The sequence below is a fragment of the Aythya fuligula genome, chromosome 8, assembly GCF_009819795.1.
Source record: "Aythya fuligula isolate bAytFul2 chromosome 8, bAytFul2.pri, whole genome shotgun sequence".
Taxonomy (NCBI): domain Eukaryota; kingdom Metazoa; phylum Chordata; class Aves; order Anseriformes; family Anatidae; genus Aythya; species Aythya fuligula.
This window is the reverse complement of record NC_045566.1, coordinates 31,076,337-31,099,771: the sequence shown is the minus strand read 5'-3', so window position 1 is coordinate 31,099,771 and position 23,435 is coordinate 31,076,337. Positions and strand designations below refer to the sequence as shown.

General features: G+C 35.8%; 1 protein-coding gene across 3 annotated transcripts in view; it reads left to right on the top strand.

The window, feature by feature from the left end:
• The window catches only part of FNBP1L (formin binding protein 1 like), a 51,865-nt gene that overhangs the window by 20,484 nt on the left and 7,946 nt on the right, over positions 1-23,435 (top strand). For 2 of the 3 annotated variants that reach the window (XM_032191961.1, XM_032191960.1), the window contains exons 2-9: positions 2,329-2,444; positions 10,360-10,413; positions 11,947-12,094; positions 12,490-12,552; positions 14,138-14,242; positions 14,779-14,907; positions 16,504-16,650; positions 17,310-17,513. In XM_032191961.1, coding sequence (XP_032047852.1) covers positions 2,329-2,444; positions 10,360-10,413; positions 11,947-12,094; positions 12,490-12,552; positions 14,138-14,242; positions 14,779-14,907; positions 16,504-16,650; positions 17,310-17,513 — 966 coding nt within the window. Of the gene's footprint in view, positions 1-2,328; positions 2,445-10,359; positions 10,414-11,946; positions 12,095-12,489; positions 12,553-14,137; positions 14,243-14,778; positions 14,908-16,503; positions 16,651-17,309; positions 17,514-20,029; positions 20,189-23,419; position 23,435 lie in introns of all 3 variants that reach the window. The other variant, XM_032191962.1, reaches the window with a different exon arrangement.

Genomic DNA, 23,435 nt, shown 5'->3' with positions numbered 1-23,435 from the left:
TTATACTTCCTGAAAGTAGTACTTTTGTAGGCACCATATTGTATGCTTCATTCTAAGATAGCGTTTAATATAATTGCTGACCAAAAAAGGACAGCAAGCAAACTGACCTTGTGGAGCTGTCTCTCTCTTTTGAAGAGCAAGAACATACTGCACGAGGGGAGAGTAACAGGTTTTCCATTTCACTCTCATATTAGCAGCAAAGAGGAAATGTTGACTGTTAGAATCTTCTTTCGTTTGAGCAAAATATTTGGAAAGCCATCTTCTCTGATTGCACATTCTGAAATGCAAGTAATTTAGCATTCCATAATGTTAATAAAAACCTGAGTATCAAATCAGAGCTCTGTGGTCTAAAGCGCCTAAGTAGGACAGCAAAGGCTTTGTTCTGGTGTTCATTGAAGGGAAATAACATTTTCTTAAATGGTTTTGGATGTTGGCTCCATGCCAACAGCACCTTTTTGAAATTTATTTTGGATGTCAGGTTAAAACAGAGTAATTACAAAATTAATAGAATATGAAAAAGGCTTTTTCAGAATGGTGTAGTTTTATGCACACGTGTAACAGTGCTTCAGAACTAAAAGCACTGTGATAACCATCTCCCTCTTCACGTACACAAACAAAGCATATGCAGCTCTTCTAAAAACAATAGCAGGAATGTGACCTTATTTGACAGAAAGCAATTATTGCTGAAATGCCCAGATGGGGTAAATTTGGCTGGTTTCCCAAATGTTTTGAAATCTTGTCTTCAGTCCCATTTCTGTCTCTTCCCTGTTAATGTGGTTCTTTAGTGAAGCATCGGGGAGAGGTGGTTGGGTTTTCTCTGGTGAAGAGAAGATCCAGAGAGCATGAGGCTAGCAGTGGAATAGGGTGGCTGTTTGGCGTGCCTCTGTGTTGACACCGTCAGTGCACGAACAGCCATGGTGAGCCTGTGGTGTGAAATGCTGAGAGCAGTGAGGCAAGATTTGAGAGCAACCTGAATCCTTTTATATTCCTCATGTTGTTAAAAGTTCGTAGCTCTTTTTTTATTACTCCCATTGGTTGTATATGGGTGTACAATCTTGATACCTATTTTAATGAATACGTTTTCCTTGAGTCTTCAGCTATGCACCACTTTGGTGTTCTTTGATTTAACTTTAGATCATCCTATTGCATTTTGAAATCGGACTTAAATTGGTAATACTAAAGGTTGACAATAATTCATCAGGTTCGGACATGTTACTGAATCAGCTTCTGATAAATACCCTTCATTCCACACTTCCTTATGTAAATTAAGTCTTGCTTTTAAGAGCTTCTTTGTTTTTTTTTTCCCCACTGTTTTGTGGGGTTATGTTTGTTTGTTTTTTAATTTATGCGAAGCGTATTTGATTTCAGCTTATATTGAACACACAACCTTGATGTTGCAGTTGCTTCTATTTTTGGGTTATTAAGTAACTGTTAGAGAAAATTTACAGGAAATGCTTGAACTGAAAATCATCAATTTTTCCATTGATCCATATGGAAAAATTGGATAGGATCCATAGGATCCTATTTTTATTTATTCCAAAAATTCCATAGGATCCATAGAGGTAGATAAATACTGAATGAAGTGAAGGATTAGTTTTGTAGATGATTTAAACTATTAATAATCACACAACCATTTTTTTTTTCAAGTCTTGTTTATTTTTGGTTCTCCTGTTTGCTTTGTGCATTTGCTTTACCATAACTTTTTTAGTGGGTAAGGGCAAGTTTGCTTTCTTTGGAATCTTTGCTAGAGCTGAGGATGAACTTTGTGTATAGATTTATTTAATAAATGTTTTTCATATGCAGGCTACACCCGACTTAGTCATGCTGAAATTTGCATTATTTTTATTTCAGTGGGCAATCTCAAAAGTGGAATTACTTTTTCATAACAAATGAAATTACTACTACTTGTGTTTTAAAATGCCAAGTGCATCTGTTTTGTTGAACAGTCCTTTCCCTTAGTTATATGATACTAATCTCTAGTTATGTCTTCACCATCTAGGTGGAAAATATCCACTTTTTTGATGGGAGTATTTTTAGGGGGAAAAAGGTGTTTGCTTTGTGAAAGTGATCAAAGGCTGCGCACAACTTAAATGAAGATATTTAGAGCTGTTTTTACAGAAAGAGCTAGATCTGTGCCTGTATGTATGGCTCACTGTTCCGGTATATGGCTGGTGTATACACACATGTATGACTGATTTGTAACTTTAGTGACTTCTATCCAAGTAGAAAGCATTCCCTCAAAGTACAACTCTTAAATTATATATCATTTCTGGTATTGGTGTGATTTTTAACTAACTGTCACTATTTGTGTTTCCTTTTGTTTTTAAGGATCAGTTCGATAACTTAGACAAGCATACACAGTGGGGCATTGACTTCTTGGAGAAATATGCAAAATTTGTAAAAGAAAGGATAGAAATTGAGCAAAACTATGCAAAACAACTGAGGTAAGTTTTTATTATTGTTCGTTTTAAAAGGCTCTTAATGGTTACTTAAAATCACATGATGGGCAACTGTGTAATTTCATGATTAAAGACTATTTTTTCATTTACCGAGCAAATTAGATCATTAGTTCTTTTCATGACAAACAAGATTTTCTTTATCAGTCCAAAACAAAATTATCTTTGAGTGTGTGATTACTTGCTTGTTTGTTTTCCTCTCTGTCCCTGCCTCTCCTCCTATCCATCCCTTAAATCTTTGAACTTAAAAGTCTTAAGACTCAATTTTAAGATTAAAACCAAAACACTGATGTTTTTCTTCTACCTGCTTGTTTGGTGCAAAGTGCTTTGTCCAAATCTACATTTTCTCTGTGTTCAACCAGCTTCAAGCCTCTGTAATTCAAGCCTCAGTAATTAATTTCTCATGTTGAAATAGGCAAGAGCTTCACTACGTTTTGTTTAGAAATGTGATTGAAATCACTGACGAGACCTTTAGAAAGCAGCAGTTCTTCGTGTCCTTAGAGCATGCCATTGCGATAGCTAATGATACCTTTGGGTAAGACTCCATAACCCAAACACCCTTTGTCTTTTTTCTCCAGTTTATATTGTGTTGTGGCCAAGTGAAAGATCTAGGTCCAATAGGAGTTTCCCCTCTTAGGCATAGGGGATCATAAAAGAAGAAGTAGTTGCAATGAAATGGCATAGGAGCCCACTTTCAGAATTAAGTGGGATTGAGTTTTACCAAAAAGCACACACTACTTGAAGACCAAGGTTTAAAATAGGATGCTCCTGTGCAATTGGTTTTAACTGTTATCTGTAACTGTAAAGGGAAGTTTGAAACATGCAGAGCCCCAGTTCATAACCCAGTTTTGATTTCAGTTGTTTGTTAAAAAATGGGATTGTGCTTAATTTGCTTAATTTTGCATTTAAATGCTTTCCTTAAATAGTACGAAGAAAAGTCATTTTGCTTAATTACATTTAAAGGTTAATTTCTGATAGCTAGCAAGATGACATTAGTACTCCAGGATTTAACTACAAATAGGAAATCATTTCTGTGTAGCATTTTACTCTTTTGGGTAAAACTATTGATTTTTCTCAAAGCATCTTTCAAAAACAGGAGTTATGTCAAGTACCCCTTCTGTCAGATGACTGGGCTGACTGCGTATGTGCAGTAAGTATGGCAGTTTCAGGAAGCACTGGCCTTGCTGCACACTTGTACGGTGCATGCATGCACTTCTTGCTTGCTGCCAACGAGGGTCTGGACAGCATACACACACAAGGGTGAATGATTTTCTGCCAGCAGACCAGTTTGTGAATCCACTGTTAGACAGTCTTTCTTGCCTGGGTATTCCCTGGGGGAGAACTGATTGTTAGTAGTGCACTGTCTTGTGATATCACTTTGATTTCAACCATCATTTATCTTTAGGACAATTACTGGTGTTAACCATGTAAAAGGGAAGTGTCATGAGGCCCCGTGGGAGACTGAGATATGTAAAGTTTTCATTGCCAGTAAAGTTAGCCATTCTGTAGCTTACCCCTTAGAAACTGAGAGAGAAGGTAATTGGGGATAGACTGTGGTTCTGGTAAATTTTAATGCTAGCAGCATATGACCTGTAGGTTGGATATTAATACCTGTAAGAGCAGTTTTTTATCATTTTTCCCTCTTGCAACGAAACAAAACCTGGCAATTACAATGATGAGGATCTCTCACTAAAGAACTTTGTTATTTATTTTGGCTTTATTTAGCAGATGTATGAACTATACAGAAAATGGTCACCTCATGGTAGTTTGTTGGCTGTATTAGTATTTGGATGGGAGACAGAAAAAAAAACAAGTTTAATGCGGGATATAGTACTAGCGATGTATGATGGCAGGTTCGTTTGTTTTTTGGCCTACCATATGGCCTACCACCTCATCGGTGGTGGGCCTCCAACATCTTGTTGAGGTGGAACTTATTTTATAGCCTTAAATCCAAGGATGTAAACTTGAATTAATTTTTTGTAACAGTTTTCACAAATTAGAGTGCGTGTCCTGGCAGAAATTCATGTTCACTTAGTGCATACCCTTGCATTTTTGATAAAGTATTTTTTTTGTATACAGTCACAACTTAGTGATGACATGTACCCAGTTGGCAACAGCTGTTCCAAATCTTCTAGGAGATGGCAAGCAAGTGATGCACATGTAGCATATGAAGAGCTGTTTGAATGAAACTGATTGAAGTTGATGGTTGCTGAGTAATTCCAGACATTACTTGTGAGAATTCTGTCCAAATGTTTTGCCTAAGTTACAAGTTATTCTTGTTATTCTTTGATATGCAGTTGTTGATGCTCGGAAGTGTAAGAAAAACTGGCACAATTCAGGAAACCTTGAATGTCTACAGAAAAGAAAAACTGTCTGTAAAGATTGTCCTGTCTTTGCAATATACTTTGTTCTGAAAAAAGTCAACCTTAATTTATTTTTTTTTGAGCTAACAAAAAAAAATCTTAAGCTTTGTGTAGCTTAAGTCTCAACTAACCTATTATGGTGCCCCATGGAAAGTGAGGTTTATTATAGGTTGTTAATGAGTTACAGGGATGTGAACAAGGACAAACATACTGCAATATGCATTGCTGCAGATTCATAGATTTAATTTTGATTACACAACTGCTTAAATTGTCCTTATTTTATAAGTGGGGAAAAAAAAAAAACACAACACAACATACTATATAGATTATGTGACAAATAACTGGGCACGTAGCTGAATTTTGTAATTGCATTCTCAGATGCTGCTTTTGATCAGCATTATTGCTTAAAAGGGGTGAGGTGAAGTTCTGCTTTGTTTACTACCATGTTACCACATGCAAAATAATTCTGAAGGTTTCTTCCTTTTTTTTTTCTTTTAACTGTCTGAAGCATTCCAACACTTGGGAAGATGAAATTCAACTTTCCTTAATGCTAGGTGGTAGTACAAGTTACACTTGTAGTTACAGATGAAGCTACCACACAGAATAAGATTTCTGAATTTGAAGAAATTTAATTTAAAGAAAAAAATTGTGATTATTCTTGAACTAGTCGTTTCTCTTTAAAACTCAACATTGTAGTCTTAAGAGATTTCTAGTTGATCTGAGCAAATGCATTTTTCATGGTTTTTATTTATTTTTATTTACTTTTTATTTTTTATTTATTTTATTTTTATTCTGCATGCCATTAAGTGTCTTTTTTTCTAAATAAGATAGTAACGTATGTGTATGTTTAGTCAAATTGAGACTTAGTAACCAAATTTTTATATGCAGAATCTTGGAAACATTATTTAAAGACTATGTAAGCTCAAATGTGAAGTTGTGTTCAGTTCTCAGATACCTTTTTCTTTGGTTAGAGCTGAGGCTGTTAATGATCTTCTAAATACAAACATGGCAGGTTTTTTCTAGTGGTATTTCTGTAAGTCAAAACATTCTTAATGGTTACAAGGCTTTGTAAACCCAAGTTCCATCTTACAATTTTTTAAGACTCATGCATTCAGTTGAAGGCTTTTTCCGATACGATGTTATTACTAAATACAGTAGTACATTGTCATTGTTTTCACCAATTCTATATGTAGATATGCAGTCACAGAACCCTATTGAAATGATCGCTTCACATATAAATATGAAATGCCTTTAATTTCTTACTGCATTTTAAAATTAATTTCTGAAAGCAGGCTTCACTGTGCCCCCAGTCTCCTGTAATATGATGTAGGGACTGTAGAAGTTTAATATAAAGAGATGTCACAGTGCTTGAGCATTTACTTTGACATAAATTCTTCTATATTGATGCTGCTGCTCCAATTCTTTACATTGTGTTAGATGACTGAATAAAATTCAGTTATGAGTTTTTGTATGTCTGTACAAATGTAGATATTTTATGTACATGGCTATAAATAATTTAAATGTATTAAGTAGGGTGGCATTTGAAACTTGTGGCTACATGACTAAGGTAGTTTTTCTCTTAAAAATTAGTAATAAAGTCCAGCTGATTTCTCATTGGTATTTAATCAGAGACCAATTTATACCGAGAAGAGAGTTTGATAAAATTACAGGGTCATCACAACTGAGTGTGATTAGTCCTGTATGAAATCTGCTTCCAGATGTGTGTAAGTCAGAGTGTGGCAGAAGACTAGATTGTATTTACAGAGAATATTAACCTGTCATCACTCTACACTATTCTAAAGATATATACAGCAGTTTATCCAGTAAATTTGGTTCAGTTCTGATAGTCTGCAGCTACTTCTTCAATTTTCTTTAAACCTGACAGTACCGTTACTCAGATCTGTTACTTGCATTTTTTTGGTTTTCATTCCATGAAATAAAAAGAAAATTGGAAGAAAAATGGAGATTCTGCGTTTACTTTTAATTTAATTGCCAGATGCCTACAATGCTGATTTGGCCCAGTGTATTTGTGAGTTCATTCATTTGTCTTTGGAGTAGATTGTTAAATGTGGCAGTCCAAGACTGCTATGGCCATCTTCTTGAAGGACTTAGGCTCAGTGAAAGCTAGTTCATAGTATTGTTTCAGAGACCTTCGTCATCTCTGGCGTGTCCACCAAAATTGCTAGGTTACGTTATCTGCTAAGATAATTAATATATCAGACTGGCTCATGGTCATTTTTGATCACAGCTCAACTTAGCTCAATTTATGGGCTGATGAAGGAACAAAGTTTTTGCTATTCCATTGGTAGGTTTTCATTTTGTCTCCTTCCAGTTATAGTATGAAGTAAACTCTCCCTAAAAGTACAGGAGAACTTAGCAGAGTGGCAAGAGTTACTTGGTAAAGTAAGCTCTTAATTATTTTCATATTTTTTACTTTTAAGCTCTAATTTCTCAGCCAATACATACGCATGTATGTATATTATTCTGTGTATTTTACATGTGCATATACACATACATATATATATACATACAAACACGCACATAAAACTCAATATGCACTGTTGGGGGCCAGTACAAATCTGACTGGGAGTGGAGTTAAGTTGTTCATAGTTCATCCTGCTCTAGTTAGGGATTGAGAGGGACTGCTGTTAATTTCCGTTGAAGCATTGTCAGGCCTGCTCTTCTAATAAGAATGTATTTAAATGAGTCTTCCAGTCTGAGGCAGGAATGCTCTTTGGAAATGAACCAAGTGACTTGTATCCATTTGTGGTCGTGTTCACTTGTGGAGGAGTCTGAAAGTATGCAAACTAGATTTCTTCGCGGGGAAACTGAATTGTGGGAAGCGCACCTATTCTGTAAATGCTGGTGGGTGTTTAGCTCATGGAAATGGCTAGAACTGGTCTGAACTAGAACCTCCAGAAATTCATGTACTGCAAACAGTACTCAGCACCATTGCTCTGCTTTAAAGGTCTACTTAAAGATCTAAGCCACTCTAATTGCTGCTGTACACATACCATAAGGTTGCCAGGTTTTGGAAAAACTAGTCTAGAGCCATACTTGGGGTCCTGAGACCCATGTTTAGATAAAAATGTTAAGATTGTTACGTCCACTTTAAAGTGTCAGTTGGCTCCTCTTTGAAATAAAACTTGACTCTTCAGATTCACCTTCATCCTTAACTTCTAGTCAACCTGTGTTTTTTCAAAGATTTAATTTCTCTGGTATCTTTCTAACTGTTGGTGTTCACTTGTAAAAAGCTTTTATGCTTCACTGTTCACATGAACACTTGCTTTTTCTTTTAGCTATAAACTCTGCGTTTGCTTGTTAGTTCATATTTATTTATTAACTTTGATTGTTGTACTTTGTACTGTTTATTGAACCTTGAAGTACTTCTGTCCTGCCACTTTAAACTGTATGTGTGGTGGGTTTTTTTTGTTTTGTTTTGTTTTGTTTTGTTTTTTGTTTTTTAAGTCGTTTCTTTTCTCTCTTGTAACACCCCTGAAATCTTCCCTTGAAAAGGCTCTTGCATAGTTGCTAAGCTACAGCATTGTATGCCTGGTATGCATTTCACCTTCTGAATAATAATAAGTTGAATTTCAGGAGTTTCCCAGTAATTAATAAGCACTGAGTAGCAAAGCAGAAGTGTAAGGGAAAACAAAACATGGGAAAGTTACTTAGCTAAGAAGATTATTAAATCTTTTTTTTTTTTCCTTTTGAGTTTATGAATTTTGCAGTCCAAATGTCTCCTTTTAATCCCTACTGAGTTGATGAGATGGTTTGTAGCAACCAAAGTCACAGGCAGCCAGTGGGAATGGGATACAAAACATACATGCAGGATTTTGTTTCATAGACTTCTGTAGTGTTGAGGGGTACAGTTTGCTTTTACTGTCCAGTTCTTGGCTGTTTCTGAGGAAAGTATTTTGAACTAGATTAGATTAGTAGCAGATGTGGGCTACTAATTAAGAATTAGTCTAAGAAGTCAAAGGCCGGTTGTCTCAATTATTACAGGACAGACAGAAGAATTGTGTTCAGAGGGCAATTAAAAGACAGCTGTTAAAGCAGCTCTGAAAGATGGCATTTTGTACTTAATTTCTTCTTTGGGTAGGTGTCTAAACCAGTGTAATTACAAAATATTGTCCCTTTACACAAAACAACATTTTGAACGAAGTGTTATTTCATACCAGTTAAAAAAACGGAACCATTTTTTGTATAGTTCAGGTTCCTTTCTCAAGAACACACTGAGAATTTTGCCCTGACAAGCTCATGGCAAACATGATGAGGGGAGAGCAGTGGATGTCATCTACCTTGACTTTAGCAAGGCTTTCGATACTGTCTCCCATGACATCCTGATAGCAATGCTGAGAAAGTGTGGGATAGAGGAGTAGACAGTAAGGTGGGTTGAGAACTGGCTGACTGGCCGAGCTCAGAGGGTGGTGATCGGCAGCGCAGAGTCCAGCTGGAGACCTGTGACTAGCGGTGTTTCCCAGGGGTTGGTGCTGGGTCCGGTCTTGTTCAACATCTTCATCGACAACCTTAACGAGGGAATAGTGTCTGCCCTCAGCAAGTATGCTGATGACACAAAGCTGGGAGGAGTGGCTGACATGCCAGAAGGCTGTGCTGCCATTCAGTGAGACCTGGACCGGCTGGAGAGATGGGCAGGAAGAAACCAGGTGAGGTTTAACAAGAGCAAGTGTAGAGTCCTGCACCTGGGAAGGAACAACCACATGTATCAGTACAGGCTGGGGGACGACCTGCTGGAGCGGAGCTCTGAGGAGAAGGACCTGGGGGTCCTGGTGGACGACAGGTTGACCATGAGCCATCAGCGTGCTCACAGGGATCTCCTGGAAAGAGTCCAGCGGAGGGCCACAAAGATGATACGGGGCCTGGAGCATCTTCCCTATGAGGAAAGGCTGAGAGACCTGGGTCTGTTCAGCCTGGAGAAAAGGAGACTGAGAGGGGATCTCATCAATGTATATAAATAGCTGAGGTGTGGGAGACAGAGGGATTTGGCCAACCTCTTTTCAGTGGTTTGCGAGGACAGGACAAGGGGTAATGGCCACAAAACTGAGCACAGGCAGTTCCACACCAACATGAGAAAGAATTTCTTCATGGTGAAGGTGACGGGAGCGCTGGAACAGGCTGCCCAGGGAGGCTGTGGAGTCTCCTTCTCTGGAGATATTCAAGGCCCGTCTTGACGCCTACCTGGGCAGCCTGCTCTAAGGAACCTGCTTTGGCAGGGGGGTTGGACCCGATGATCTTTCGAGGTCCCTTCCAACCCCTACAGTTCTGTGATTCTGTGAAAAGGCTGTTAAATAAAGAACACTTTTTTATGTCTAGTCACTGTGGAATAGAGGTTTTAAAGTGCTTATGAATATATTGTTCTAGGTCAAAGTGACTTAGGACTTTGTTAAGTTAGGGACCCATACAAGATTACAAAGGGAAGTCATTGAAATTAAATTCCTTGTTTGTGCAGTTTACTGTATGTATGCCTTTTCAAAAGACACTCTAAAGTAGTGTACTTTTTTTTTTTTCTTCCTTAATAGAAATCTGGTTAAGAAGTACTGTCCTAAACGTTCATCCAAAGATGAAGAACCCAGGTAAAAATACGCATTTCAAGTTCTATGTATAAGAAATAAGGACTGCAATATACTCTATTTACCTGTCTCTTTATGGACTTTTATTTATTTTGTTTAAGAAAAAATAGTGAACTGGCTAAGACAACAAAAGAATTCTGCTTGGCTTTTCACACTTCTGTTGTAATTCTTAATCATGAAGCATCACTTCTGTTTCATTGGTATTTTAAAGTAGTAAACATGGCAGGCTGTACTTGCTCTGTTCCAAATTAGTCTTCAGCGAGCTGAAAGTCTGAAAGCAGAAGTTTAGTATGCTCTGTACATGCTACTGCATTTTGTTGTTATTGTTTTTTAATAGAAGAGCAACGATTACCCTTAGGCTGTGGTGCAGTAGACTTTTCTTCAGTGTATTTGTATTGCAGTACGAATATAGCTATTCAGGTTTGAGACTTGAGAATAAACAAAACTCTTATTTTTGGCAAGGAGAGCTTAGGCCTCTTAAGCTGCTGACTTGCTTTGACTCCAGAGACAAAATAAGCTTGTATGATAAATAATTATAAAGTTGTTTAGCATAAATTGCTCCTCTACAGTTAAACAAAGAGAGGTGCTTGTTTTGCTGTCCATATCCATTACCATTTTTTAATTTAGAAAAACACAATACTTTTTTCCTTTAGGGATAAATACTTATGAATGAAAGAATGTGGGCTAAGTTTCAGGTTGTGACCAGAGCACATGCTGTGCGCAGAGTGCCTGGGAATCTATGCTAGGATTTCCTCTAGCTTTTTTGACTCTATTTAAAGATCCTGGGCCACAGGGAACGGGATTTCTAGTTCTAGGATGGCGTATAAATTCCACAAAGCCAAGCCTGTGGAGATGGCAGTATTCCACAGTTAAAGAGAGAAAGACGTATATTTTAATGTGGTGCCTGTTTTTTTTTCTTTCTTTCTTCCCTTCCACACACACTTTCTACCCTTTGCCCCTCCTCTTCCCCCCTTTTCAGTGCCAGCCATAGTGGCACCTTACTTCCAGCCAGGAGGTGGGCAGGCAAACAGGCAGCTGTCTCCAGAGCTCATAGCAAACTTGTTCTGTAGATCATCCATCGGGATGCATTTGAGTGGTATGATTGGCATGTTCCAACCTCAAGACTACCAAGCACATCATCTCTGCAACAAGTTCAGCCTCCAGGCCTAGGGACGTATATATCTGTTCCCAAGCTCAGGCCTCTCAGTTGGCAGCTTAGGAGATACCACTATACTACAGGGCTTTCCAGGTAGTATTCTTTTTCTTTCTTTTCCATCCACAAAAATCCATGTTCTTATAAAATGTATTTGAAGAGACATTGCAACATATAGTACGTGCTAGGCTCAATGCAGGCTTTCCCGATTTTCATTTCTGTTGTAATTCAATCATCATTAAAATAAGGTTTCTTGTAAAATGCATCTGATTTTTTCTTCAATTTAATCAGGAGCAAAGACTGTGTTAAAGGAAATTATTATAAAACCAAGCGCTATCTCACTTTTTGCATATGTCTATTTGTGTGTATGTGCTTTCTGTCAGGTTTACTTCATGTATTGCCTTTTTTAACATCCTTAATGAGCTGAATGACTATGCAGGACAACGTGAAGTAGTTGCAGAAGAAATGGGACACAGAGTCTATGGAGAATTGATGAGATACTCTCATGATCTAAAAACTGAGAGAAAAATGGTAATTTCTATATTTTGATTTTATAATAGGATATCAAAATGGATGTCTTTGAATACTTTATTTACCCAATTTCATGAACTCAGCAATAAATATGTTTTGTAATACACATAATTAAAGTTATTCATGTATTTCTATGTACTGGTTTACTACAGTTATTAAAACCTGAGAATTGATATCTTGGGAGACAGTGCTTACTGGTAGCTTTTTTGCCAAAGTAAATTTCATATGTGGTACTGTTCTTGCATCATTAATAATAATGTCTTCCAAAGAATACTGGTAGCTACTGGAGATGTGTATCGTAGTGCATCAACTAGAGCACAAACTAGATAATGGTAATAGTAATAAAAAAGAATATATATATATATGTAAATCAAACTTATTTCTGGTGTTTTTAGCATCTTCAGGAAGGGCGAAAGGCTCAACAATATCTGGACATGTGCTGGAAACAGATGGATAATGTGAGTTGGGGGGGGGGTCTATCACATTAATAATACGCAATTTGTAAATGGAACTGATGTCAGCTCCCTTGTTTAGACTTTAACATTTAGTTATTTTATTGAATGGCCAAATCAGACTTAGTAACGCCCAAAATACATTCCAAAGTGTTTGTAGTTCACTGCTTAAAAAATTCTTTTGCAAACAGCCATTTAGTGTGTGTATGTGGAGACTTAGTATTTATTCAGCGTAAAGAAATTAGGTTTTAAAATGGGTACAGACTTCATTCGTTGCTTCTCAGTGGGCTCCTGTTCAGTAGTGACAATTTATTTCCATGAAGATGAAATCTTAAGTATTTGACTTGCACGTGAGGGCTTGTTATATGAGGTCTCTTCAAGAATACCACTGTAAGCCATGATCCTTTCAGGATTTAGAATGACATTTCCACAGAGAAATGCAGAAAGGAAATTTCTCTAGAACAGTTTATAGGCAGTGGTTTTAATGATTAGAAAATATAAAACAGGTATGTTCACGATGCATTCTGATATTCTGCTGTTTCTATGTCTTTGAAATTTATTGTCTTTGATCCAGATTATTGTGAAGCAAAACTGGAAAAGTGAATTTCTGTTTTGTTGTTGTGGACTCAGATAAGCAATGTCTTGGGTCAGTGTCATGTCAGAGAGGTTTAATTCATGGTCAGATGATCAGAATAGAAGCAGGTGTGAAGATGCTGAATAATACTTTAAAAAAAAGATACTTGAAGATATCTTTCATCCAGATAATTCCCAGAGTTCAGTTCAGTCAATCAGTTGTGTTCTGTGCATGGTATTTACTTGAGTGCAAGGTGACTGAAATTCATACAGCCTTTAAAGGGGCACATTAACCTCAGTTGCCTGACTCTGCTATGAAGCAGGAGTGCAGTGCTCACACAATCTCTATTGCCTGTTTGACTCTAGAGATACTAACATGTTGAGCTGCAGAAGTTTTTCCTACAGCAGCTATCTGGACAACAGCCAGATTTATTTAACATCAGGTATATCGAGTACTGTTGTCTATGCTACTTACAGCTACGCCAGTTGATATGAATACTGATGATAATGGATGAATATGCTAAGATCTCATAATAGAGATAAATCCTTCTGTTTACCTTCAGAATAATTTAGTTGAATTTATTGAATTAAATTGAGTGTTTAAGATGTTAACTTTAAATTTTACAAATATAATTCAGGATTTGATTTTTTTGCCTACCCTCCAACTTTCATTTAGGTTATTGAAGTCAGGCTAAACAGTGAACTTATCTGTTTTCTAATTTGCTGATGTTGTTTGTAATAGGTTATCTTGTATTTTGGTTTTCTGATATTTTATAGCGTAATTACAGTTGCTTTCCAGTTGCTACTTAAAGGAAACAGTTTGTATATAAAAGACAGTTGAATATATTTGATACTTGTTACATGCTCCTATGAGAACAGTGTGTTTACTTAAATAAAAGTACTTAGAGAGTTTAAGGTCTTCTTTTAAAGGAAGCTTTGATATTTAGAATTCAAAGTTGCTATACAAAACCAAAATGGGATAGTGGCTGTAGGAGGAGTAAGTTTGTCGTTTTTTTAGAGCAAAAAGAAATTTGAGAGAGAATGCAGAGAGGCAGAGAAGGCGCAGCAAAGCTATGAAAGACTGGACAATGACACTAACGCGACAAAGGCTGATGTTGAAAAGGTAAGAGCAGTGCCGTGTTTTTTTTAATGTGTTTTGTTGTTGTGTGTTTTGTTTTTGTTTTTACTCTCCCTTTTCTATAAGCATAATTTTTTTGTATGATTATCATCAGTATTTGCACAACATTTTTTGTATAAAATTATGTACAAAATATGTTTTCCTATTGCATGCAAAATCAAAGGTACAGTAAAATGTAAGAGTGCAGAGAGAGTATGCTTCATTATTCTCAAGATGATGCTGAGTCAGTTATTTTCTTCCTTTTCACTTCTATGTTTTTGGATATGTGTTTAAGCAGTGTGGCTAAAATGACCATTGCTTTCTCTATATGTAACTAGATGTAAGTTGTCAGTATAAACTAAGGGTCGCATTCTTTCTATTTCAATTATAAGGGCATAAATTTCAGTGATGATTTTGATTAGTGTTTTTACATAGTTGGTGGTAAGGTAAATTATAATAATGCTATAATGCTATCATATAATAATGCTAAATATCATTGAAAAGCACAAGACAATTTTGAATTGATAACACTTTCCTACTAGGCTAAGCAACAGTTAAACCTGCGCACACACATGGCTGATGAAAACAAAAATGAATATGCTGCACAACTACAGAATTTTAATGGGGAACAACACAAACATTACTACATTGTCATTCCTCAGATTTATAAGGTAAAAAGTAAGAAAGTATGACTGGTGTTCTTTAAAGGGGGAATTAGCTTTTATATGTCTCTCTCTCTCTTTTTTTTTTTTTTAGTGTTATAGTAGATCATTTTATGAGGAAATTAACATAATCTGATACAGTCTGCATTTTATCACAAGACTTGCTGCTTTCAGTAATTATGCTTAGACTTGCAATGGAAATACTCTTGAGTTTTTTTTATTAAAGTTTTATATTTTAGAGAAGTGAAATATTACTGAAAGGTACAGTAAAATAAAAATTTGCAACATGAAAGCAAATGTTTAAAACAATCATTTTAGTAGGGTTTGATAACTAGTTCTCTCTTTTTTTTTTTTTTTTAATTCATTGATCTCAGTAGAGTTGTAGAAAAGCACACAGCTATTAGTGACTTTGTGGTTTAGTCCATCTCATATATCAGGTATATACTGGGTAGATTTGGAGGCAGAATTGCTCCCTCCTCTCCCAAGCGGTCATTGCTTTATCAGTATTAGTAGCAATCCATAAAACTCTCTAAAATAACAAAAAAGTAAAAAGTTAAATTAAATCAGTACTTTGAATCTGGAAAAGGACTATTTCTAGGTGCTTTGTATAACTATTAAATTTTGTTTGATGCTTTCAAAAATAGAGGCTTTCCAACATTAGTTTAAAGTAAAATAGTTGGGGGCCATCAGCTGAGGGAGCATTCAGACACCTAGTGGTCTGTATGTTCAGCCATGTGGCTGTCAAAACTGATTCTGAGATGTGGAATTAGGAAATGAAAGGAAAGTGAAAACGCTGACTTCATTTGAAGATGTATCAATTTAAGAATGCTTCATATTTTCTCAGCTGATTAAAGAATTTGTTACTATTTTAACTGGTAAGCAGCACTTCAGCAGATCTGTTATTACCAAACTGAGGGAGTTATTGCAGTCAAGTCCTGGGAGAAACAGCTTGGTTGACCTTGTATCTTGGATAAGAGTTTTTGTTTATTGCTGTATTTCCAGGGTTAAAGTCCATTATCATTGTGAGATGTATGTTTTCTGAAATCTCCAGTAAAAACATGAAGTCCTAGTCCTATTTTTTCTTGGGACTACATTTTTTTTATTACTTCCTTGAGAGTGTTGGCTATACATTATACGAGGTATTAATTGGAGAAGATAAAAGTAAAAGCAAAGTTAAAGAAGATGAGATTTCAGGTGGATATACCTATCACCAGAGAAATTATTTTGAAGTGGAAGGAGAGAGTGAGGAGATGTAGAAACTAGTAGAATTTTTTCATTATAGTTTCCATTTTTGCATGAAACAAATATTTTTAACAAGTAGGTGGTTGTAGGCATTATACATAGGCTTTAAAAAAGAATAGAGTCCAGTCCTTCACACCATTTAATAAATGAGTATTGTCTCATTGTAATCACTGTTCTCTGCATCTTAAGTCTATGTCTGAAATGACTTAATTAGCTTCTGTTTTGTAAGGGAAATAAAAAACACTGGGAAAGCACAGAAATTCTGTACTACACTGTGGTGACCACAGTAACTGCATACATCAGGATCAGGAAAAAATCCATAAATAAAAACTTCAATAAAATAATCCTTCTTTGTGCTTGCAGCAACTTCAAGAAATGGATGAAAGACGGACCATCAAACTCAGTGAATGTTACAGGGGCTTTGCTGACTCTGAGCGCAAGGTTATTCCGATAATCTCTAAATGCTTAGAAGGGATGATCCTTGCAGCAAAATCAGTTGATGAACATAGGGTAAGTAGAATTGAGCTTCTTATTAAATGCACATGAGTAAAGGAACTGATACAGATGCTGTGGAGAGTGACATCACTGTTTAGTCTAAATGGTAGCTTCAACCATTGCTGGTGTCTGTTTTCTTCATGTTTTATTTCTTTCCTTTGATCTGAAGATCTTTAACCATGTTGTGTATGATTTTGGACACATAGCATTGGGTATCACGAAACATCCCAGAATACCAGCATGGTTGGTATCTTCTCTGGTATGCATGAAATCATACAAAAGAGTGTTCAGTTAACACCCCGTTAGATCTTACTGTATCTAGTTTATGATTGTTACCTTAATTTCAGTGCTAATGTTGAAGGATTAGACGGTGGAATAGTAGCTCAGGCCTAAACCATGTTCTGTTTTAAATCTGTGAGAACCAGAGGGGACTATTTGCTGGGTTCTGAATAGCAGGGTTTACTTTGATTTGCACTGTTAGTAACACTACCGAGAAAAAAGAATATATGCTGTCTTACATTGATCTATCTACAAGCAGGCATTTTGTGTTCTCTGTTTCCCACCTGTGCCATCTTCGTGCTTAAAGAGAAAATCTGTCTCCATGTTTCCCTCTCCTTCTCTCTTGATGGCTTTGCTTGTTTTTCTTTTTAAACTCATTAATATCCCATGTTTAGGACTCCCAGATAGTGATAGACTGCTTCAAATCTGGTTTTGAACCTCCTGGAGATTTTCCATTTGAAGATTACAGTCAGAATATTTACAGAACTATCTCTGATGGAACCATCAGTACACCAAAGCAGGAAGGAATGAGAATTGATTCAAAAACTACAGTGGGCAAGGCTAAAGGAAAGCTGTGGCTGTTTGGAAAGAAGCCAAAGGTAACAATTTTGAAATTACTATTTGGAAAATTAAAATGTAAAGATTCATGGAAGCAGCAATTATTTATTTTACTATAACTTTCCCCTTGCCCTCCACTGTCCTTTTGAAGATGTACAAAGAGATCTGAAGGTTTGGGTAAGGTTGGATATTTATCACATTAAAAATGGGGAAAGCTTTGCAATTTTTCTTCTAGTCATTTGTGTCCTGGAATGTTTTTTATTAGGTATTTGATATTCTGCATGGGTTTAAATAGTGTAAATAAAAGTAGCTTCCAATTTCTGTAATTTTTAAATGGCCATAAATACTTTTTCCAATTGCGTAGAAGAGTTGTTGATTTTGAATGTCAAAATAAACAAAAAAGGTTGCGAGGGAGAGGTATGGTTTGAAAGCGGGCAGACTTCAGATCTCTTTAATATTACAACAAGCAACCTGCTTTTAACTGTCGTGTTTTATATGTGCTTTTATAGAGGAATATTATATAGATTTTTATTAAACTTGCTAGCTTTGAAAACATTTAAGTTTGCCTGAAGAAATTGAAACTTACAATACCTTACTGATAAGACATACTGTTGAAGCTCCATACACGTAAATATCCCAGAAGGAATATTACTAAGAAATAAGTAAAAAATATTCCTAAGCTTGATGGAAAAAAATTGAAAGCAGAGGAATTGCTCCTTTCAATTGATGCTTTCTGTGCTAGGTGCCTTCATGGATCGACAAAAAAGGTTTTCAATACAAGCATGAACTAGCTATATAAATGCAGGTACATGTTTAAATTTTACGCTAGGATTTTAGTTAGTATTAGAACATATCAGAAAGTCATTTTAATGATTCCCTCACATTTCAGTGAGGTTATTTTAACACTCCAAACCAGTATTTGCCACTTATTATAGAAAACTATTCTTACAGCTCATTAGTGGTAGGATTTTTTTTAACCAATTGATATTGTTCCAAGCAAGCAGATCTCTACATCTCCTTCTCACTGTTTGTTACATAACTGCAGCTGTGTTGAAATGAAAATCGATTATTTACTTCTCATGCAGCATAATTAATGTTTAATAGTAGCTTATCATTTCAGTGCATTAGTATATTTATTGCGTTTGGCTGCAGAGATGGGTGGGATTTAACCTGTTCTGAGATCATGACTAGTAGTTTGGTAATAAGCCATTTTCCCAAGAATTTTGTGCAATCCCCCTCCTCCTGCTGTGGACAGTGAAGCAGTGAAAATCTAAATTGGTTTACAGTCTGAATGTTGGCTTTTACTGCAGTTAAAAGAAATTCCTTTGCATGATGATAGGTGAAGAAAGCTGACAGTATTTTTTTTTCCTACTTTTTTTTTTTTTTGGTACATAGCATTCAGAGACTCACCCCTACTGTTTCCTATATGGAATCACAGAAGTACATATACGTATATGTACTACGTGCACCTCTTCCTGAAATACCTAGAGGAAATGGAAGATTATGTCTGTTTTTTTCTCCTACTTTTCTGGGGAGGGATGGATGGATACACTTCAAAAAAGCAGCAGTTGGGAGCAAAATATCAAAATATATATAGATATATAAAATATTAAAATCTGTATTGTAACAGAAAAATACAATTGTAAATATTACTGAAAATTTAAGAAATACATTCTTTTATTAGCTAATATAAGGACCCCCCCCCCCCCCCCCCCCACACACACACACACACACAAACGCTTATTTACTGTAAATGGGGTATTTGTGGTAGCATTTGGGCCTTCATTTAACTGGAATTATGTCTGGTCTTGGCTTCCAGATGTACATTTACCTATTTTTGATGTTACCAGATAGAAAAGCCTTTTGGAAAGGGTATTAATTGTGCAGCAGAGGAAACAGAAAAATTGAAATGGGCAAAAGCAGCAGGGGTATAAGAGAAAAAGTGAGAGAAGCAATTTTTTAAAAGGGGGGGAAGAAATCAGAGAAAGCTCTAGGGATTATGTTGATTAGGAATGCCATTCAGCCATTATTTAAGTCCAATTTGACTACAGAGATTGAGTATACTTATTTTTTAGTCATTCTCCATAGATACACGTAGTATTTCTATTTACATAGCTTACCTGGTAAGGTGAATCAAAATGTATTGATTCACCTTACTGTTCACCTGGTAAGGTGAATCAACACGTGAGCAGGAATGCACAAGCTTCCAGAATGACTCTAACTAAGGTTCATTTAAATCATTTGTAAGGGAAAAGAAGAATTAACTGTTCTAAGAGAGGATATAAACAACTTCAGAATATTTTTTGGATCTTGTGGAAGTTGAGTCTAAAGCTTTCTTGAATATTCCTTCATTCTCTGAACCAACCTCTAACTCTGAAGTTGTCATGAAGATTCATGACAGAAACCTTTTAAAAGCAATGCAGTTGTAGTGTAAATGTGTCTGTGGAACGTTACAAGGTGTTTCTGTGTTGGATGGAAATTTTATAAGACAGACTTTTCATTTTAAAATCACTTTGAACATTTGGCTTATTTATTGCTTTCTTTATTTCCACATTAGCCACAGTCCCCACCCCTAACCCCTACTAGTTTATACACATCCAGTACTCCTAATGGGTCCCAGTATCCCATATTCTCCATTGAACCAGTGCATTATTGCATGAGTGACATAAAAACAGGGAAGCCCAGAATTCCTTCTTTCAGAAGCCTCAAAAGAGGGGTAAGTTGGATAACAAGTTGAAATGCATGATGGGCTATGAGCAGTGTGTTTGTGATGTGGCTTTTCTAATGCTCTTCACCCTCATTATAAGGCTTACTCTGTTTAAAGTAACACTTCAGCTACAACGTCACTTTCAGAATACTTCTTTTCATATTACATAGACCTTACCAACATATTAAAATTAAAACAGAAATACCCTTTACAGCATTTCCAAATACCGGTGCCTAAAATAAAGGTTTTATAAAGAGGGTGCTCAGCATGTGTTTTGATACCTTTTTTCATTGTTGTTCACATTCACAAATGTTTTCCTGCCATCATGGAACATATTTTTGCAGTAATTTATCATTGGGTATATATATAGTCACTAGAAAAATCTGACAGATCACATCTTATTGCTGACTTTTAATTGAAATAATAGTAACTGTTGACAAGACTGAACTAAGAGAAGTTTTGTTTATCTTTTGTATATCAAAGGCTACAGCACATGGTGCTTGCAGATTTTGAAATAGTGAAATATTTTAACGCATTTTATGATTGATTGTTTTTCGTCATCCTAGGTCTGTTTAGGTAAAGTTATTGAAAAATTACTACCAAATGCTGCTTTCTGAGATTAATCAGTTCATTTACTGATCTATAATGGCATAATCTGCAAACAGATTTTGCTGGAAGACAGTAAAAGGGAATTGTTATGTGGTTTTCTAGCAACATTTATAGTTCTAGTGTAAATGTACTGGCGCTTTCCTGTTATGTTGGAGAAACACAGGCTGCCCAGTTTGTGTGTGCTATGATATAGATCCACATAATGAGGTAATTGGATGCATTTGATTATATTTAATTCATGATTTGCTCATATTTGAAAACAAAATCAACGTGCTGTCTCATATGCATTGAGAAAGGCTGGATACTGCAGATGTAATGTGGAGATCAATGCACAACAATGTCGTATTGCAGTAAGCAATTCAGAGGCTCTCTTGCTGTCATTCTGAACCAAAATTAGGTATATTTAAAATTTATTCAAATTTTACATTTATTTTCTTTAAGTCATGTTGTGGTATCTTATTTTAGGCCCCCAGATATTTTTGAATAACCATTCTACCACCACCATTTTTAGAAGATTCTTGTGCTCCTCTAAGTGTTTATGGAGGGCAGTTTCTTCTTTCTCCTTCTGAATTACTTGTGTTGTAATTTATTTTGGTCATGAAGATAATGTTCCTTCTTTAGCACTCAATGTAGAATTTGATTGTACAGTTGCTGAAATAGCAGAGATTTTGATGACACCATTTTTTTGTTTATCACTAGATCTATCAACACCTGGCTCACAAATCAATACCTTACAATATTAGTAGTTCTAGAATCTCTTACTGAAGCAAAAGATCATCTCCTAGCAACTACACAATGCCCATGGAAACTGAAACAGTATTTTAATTTTTTATTCTTAGTAATTCATTGATCATGCTGTAAAACTGTGAACTTAATACACAGTACTCTGTAAAATTAACAAGGAGTGGTAGTGTCATACAAATCTGGATTAATTCAAATATCCCACAGTATCAGATACTTTAATCTCTATAAATCTTTGAGATGAACACTTCATGTTTTATTTTGAAATACCTTGCAAATATTTTAATAGGTAACACATATATCAACTGCCTTGAAATGTATACTGTAATTCTAGTAGATTGTGTGTTACAGATCAGATTTATCTTTTTAATACATCTTGAGTCAGTGATAAGTAGATGCTAGCATGATTCTGTTTTGTCCCTGGAAAATGATGTCCAAGTAGTACTGACGGGAAGAACTGTCAAATGGTATTTTAATTTGTTTTGGCTTCTACTGAGATTTATCCATGAGTTGCCATATACCATATAATAAGCATACTAGTTATTTTGTTTTACATGCCCTGTATAAGATGTCACTCAAGGCACTAGAAATTGCAAAACCAAACTGTTATCATTCCGTACTTCATGCATTAGATTTTTCCTGTCACATGCTGTATAGAGAAAGCAGCACGCAGTAACTTAAGTTGTGACTCTATATAAAAGTAATAGGCTGTTGAAAAGTCTTAAGTGCAGCTCCTCCTTTCGTTTATTAGTACTGTTATTCTTTACTGTTTTTCTTTGAAGTCTTAACATTTCCAGGTAGTGTTAGTGCTTGTGAGAGGTCTTTGCTCAGTGCTACTTGATACATCAAATGGATATGTTGTATACATAAAAGTAGTTTGTTCTTATAGCCATTTTATGTCTGTCCTGGTTTCAGTTAGGACAGAAGAGGGAGGAGAGGAGAGGAGAGGGAGGGTGAGCAAACGGCTGTGTGCCAGGTTAAACCACAACAGTGTCTTTGGACTTTATTGAGGTTTCTACCATGGTAACATTTGCAAAGGAGTGTCATTTTCTTTATGGCTAGAAATTCAAATTTGAAGTGTGTGCTTTAATCAACTGTCACAACAATTGTTGAAGGTCATAAATGATGTCACAGGTAACTGTATTCTAAGTTGCTTGGCCTTCCTCTGGAAAGGCTTGTACTAGGTCATTGATCTTCCAAATGCTGTGGCATGTTAAGCCAAAGCTTTGACACCTGTCTGTTTTATTTGCTTCCTCTAAGGATGAACTTGTAACTCTCTAAATGGCTTTATTTTCATCTAAGTAAAACATTTTTAGGATAGCAGCAATGACTCAAATGCGCTGTTTTCAGAAAGTAAAATTATTCACTTAAAAGGTCTTTGTTTATTGTAGTTCTGCTTTGATAATAACGTAAAACACTTGGTAAAAATTACCTTTGTAAAATTGATGGTAGTGGATTGTTAGCTATAATTAACAAAATATTTGCATATGGCTGATCAGTCCTTCATCATCATTGAATTCTGCTATTTTGTGTGTTGTTGGCTGTGTGTTCGTTTCTTCTCCCACAACAGAAGTTCTTTAAGCATATTATTTGAAGCACTAAAATTCAAAATTTGTTCAATGAATTTGTGTATTACAATTCTGTAAGTTAAACTACCCATTATCACCTAGTGACATTTTTAAAATCAGTAATGCTTAAAGCAGAAGTGCATTTCTGATTATTGTAATTTGCTGTTCTTGTGCTCGTAGTAAAATGTATTTTTTATAATTTTAAAATTTTAGTCTTTAAAAATATTTTGAAGATATGGTTTTAGGCATTAATCATTTTTGTAACTGGTCTTTGCATGTGAATAATTTCCCGTTTCTTTCTGTTTTCAAATGAACTGTGCAGTGGTCGGTGAAGATGG